Source organism: Hyalella azteca, unplaced genomic scaffold, assembly GCF_000764305.2.
Source record: "Hyalella azteca isolate HAZT.00-mixed unplaced genomic scaffold, Hazt_2.0.2 contig14797, whole genome shotgun sequence".
NCBI lineage: Eukaryota > Metazoa > Arthropoda > Malacostraca > Amphipoda > Hyalellidae > Hyalella > Hyalella azteca.
The window spans coordinates 75067-78060 of record NW_025944672.1 but is presented as its reverse complement, the minus strand read 5'-3'; the positions used below and the strand labels follow the sequence as shown (position 1 = coordinate 78060).

At 39.3% G+C, this 2994-nt stretch overlaps 1 protein-coding gene across 1 annotated transcript; it reads right to left on the bottom strand.

Moving 5' to 3' along the window:
• Nucleotides 1-606: 606 nt before the first annotated feature.
• LOC108667203 lies at nucleotides 607-2612 on the bottom strand. Its single transcript, XM_018154198.2, has 3 exons — nucleotides 2381-2612; nucleotides 1553-1709; nucleotides 607-1368 (listed from the first exon to the last, which is right to left on the bottom strand). Exons 1-3 carry the CDS (start codon nucleotides 2496-2498, stop codon nucleotides 1149-1151), a joined length of 495 nt encoding a protein of 164 aa, XP_018009687.1. The 5' UTR covers nucleotides 2499-2612; the 3' UTR covers nucleotides 607-1148.
• Between the last annotated feature and the right edge of the window lie 382 nt (nucleotides 2613-2994).

Here is a 2994-nt window from a genome sequence, read left to right as displayed (position 1 = left end):
GCACTTCTTTCACGCGCAGATAAACCTCTAGCTATTCTTACTGTCTTTTTCCGTCTGACTTCCTTCTCTTCTTACTGATTTCCACTATATTTCTAAATTTAAACTTTCATTCATTTGCAACCAGAAAGTTTACACGCTGGGCATTAAAAACCTCAGGTTGGATGTTTACTCTAGCCTCAATTCAAATATCAGTAATACATACATTACCAGTTCGTTGTGTGGCTGAAGCCTAATTGAATTTATATATCCTCCTCTTTAGTATCTTCATGTTGCACCGGGACAGCTGCAGTCGACGCTCCTTGACGCACTTTATTAATTACTGTATGCCGACCTGGAGCCTTCAAATTGACCACACCAGCAAGCGATCTAGATTATACCACCAACTGAATTTCTAGGCTGAATCAAGAGTGGCAGTTAGCACTTTTTAACGAAATCTTCAAACTTGACCTTTTTGAACCATCCTATACTTTCTTTTGGATGAGCCTTGTGTCTGTGATGCCAAAATTTTATCTTCATTCGTGCGTTAAATAAAAAATTTAAATTCTTCGATTGTGTAAATTCCTTACAATTGCTTAAATCACAAATTAACAATGAATTTGCCAGGAATTTAAATACAAGATGGCACAGAAATTCACCCCCTATCTTCATAAAAGAAGTTTCGGAGTCCAGATCCGTCGTCAATTCGACAAAACTAGAAAGTAAATACAATCAGGTTATAAACCAAAATTCAAATTCTAACATCAGAACCTAAAATTTACAAAGACTAATTAAGCTAAAATATCACACAGTCTTGCTGTGTGGATTATAAACCGACTGTCTTTACTTTCTAGGTTTGTCGAACTGAGGATGGATCTCTGGACTCCGAAACGTTTTCTTTTACAAAGATAAGGCGAATGTCTGGGCTATCTTATTTGTTTCAAAATTCCATATTACATTTTTTTCGTGATTCTCCCAATATACATTTAGTTGTCCTATACCTTCATTACAAGGAACTCGAGAAAAGTTCAAAGGCGCTTGAAATTCAACCCCATAAAGTGAAATAAAATTGCCCGTAGGGATGCAAGCGAGGGACGCACGCATTTTGGAAAACGCACACGTTTAGGAGCCTAGGCAATCAACTACATACAGTCAAGGTACCAGTTTCCAGTTCAACCACAAAAAGTGATTGTGTTCCCGGCAACAGTGCAAGCGAGGGACACGGTTGCAGTCCTTCCAATGTCAGCAAAGGTGGTGTAGGTGAGAGTAGTGAAGATGGTGGCAGCGTAGAACAAGATGCGGCCGCTGTTCTTTCCGTCATCAGCGTCACGAGTTGACTGAGAAGATGCCAGGTCTGGAGCATCTCGTAACGTCAGAATTGGATCTATTTCCCTGAGATTGGGAAGAGTGAATTGAGACGCCAGGACTCAGACACCTCACAGTTCAAAAATTTATACTGCACTACGTCTATTTGTTTTTCATACATTATCTTCGCGTAACTAAATTGTAGCCCCAAGTAAATCTTGGTAAAATATTAAGCAAAAAAATTGCCGCGTCTACAGATAAAATTTCTCACCGCTGTACTACTGCGCCGATATCTCGCCTCTTCTTCCGCCCCGCGCACGCTTGTGCGCTAAAAACGCTCACGCACTGCACCACCGTCGAGCTCGTGAACGTCACCACGCGCGTGTTGGTAGACGTGCCCAGGAAGAGACGCGCCCGAGGCCCGTAGCCTGTGGATTCAATTCATAACTCAGCAGAGTTGATTAATTAAATTTTTATAACAAACGCATCAAATGAATTAATGAAATCTCCTTCATTGATGGTGAAGGCAATAATGTATGACAGAGACTTGCCATCTTAATTAAGTACAGTTCGTGGTAAATGGCGAAAAATATTTGTTGAAACGATAATTTCTGAAATCTTTGAACAATGTGCTTCCTCTTATTGAGAAAATCTTTTAAAATCAGATACGTGTTGAAGACTAACAAATTAGAGTGAACTTGCCGTGATCACCGTCATGATCAACCATGCAACTAAGAAGTGTATCTCATTTGTCGTTTTTTTATCTTTTTTAAGCTGAACTCCATATGACGTGATAGGATATTTGATCACTACTTCGTTTCCTGGTATTTGTGCGAATGAGATTCCAAGCACCGCATTGGAGCAAAGGTGATAATGATTAGATTGTGTTCTTCAAAGTCTACAATGAATACATTGTTCCGTTGGAATTTCACATTAAATACTGAAGAAATCAATGATGTCGTATTAAATACATCCGCTTAAAATGGGTCAGGAAAAGAAAATATGCGACCATGACTTGTACTTTAAAACAAAATAGTCGAAACAGTCCAAGTTCTGCGCATATAATATGATTTTTTGTTTTCACTGTCATAATACTCACTTTCCAGTTCAATCGGCATGTCCTCCACTGTTGGACTGCTGCCCTGCCGCCCCGCGTCGTCGCTGCAGACTCCGCTCAGCAAGTGCACCACCGCCAGCAGGATGAACGCTCGGTGCATGACGTCTTGTTATTCAAAGAATTTAGCTAAGAAATAATGCAAACTGCATGGGGAAAATGAATATTGCTATACTGTTGACCAGCTGGGTAAATACAATTTTACAGTGATATCTCCTCTTCACCAGCCCAGAAATATTTGCCTCAGTATCTTCTATGAAGCACTCGTATTTGCAGTGCACTACTTAATACAACACAGAACACTGTTTTGGTAACGTTTTTATACCATGAAGCTACATTTTCTTGAAATTGTATGAATAAAAAGGCAATGATGAGCAAGTAGAATTATTTTCGCTTGTAAATGAACCGCTTGACTAGATTGAACGAATGTTTTCGACACTAAAGTTTCGTTCAATTCACGTTTTATGTAAGGGAGATGGCAATCACTATTCAGAGTTCGACTTGCTAAGGTTTAGTGGCTGATGATCCACTCAGAGATGATGTTCAAGCTTTTGAAGATTTAATATGTCAAAAATTGTTTCGTGAATTGGTCTTATTTC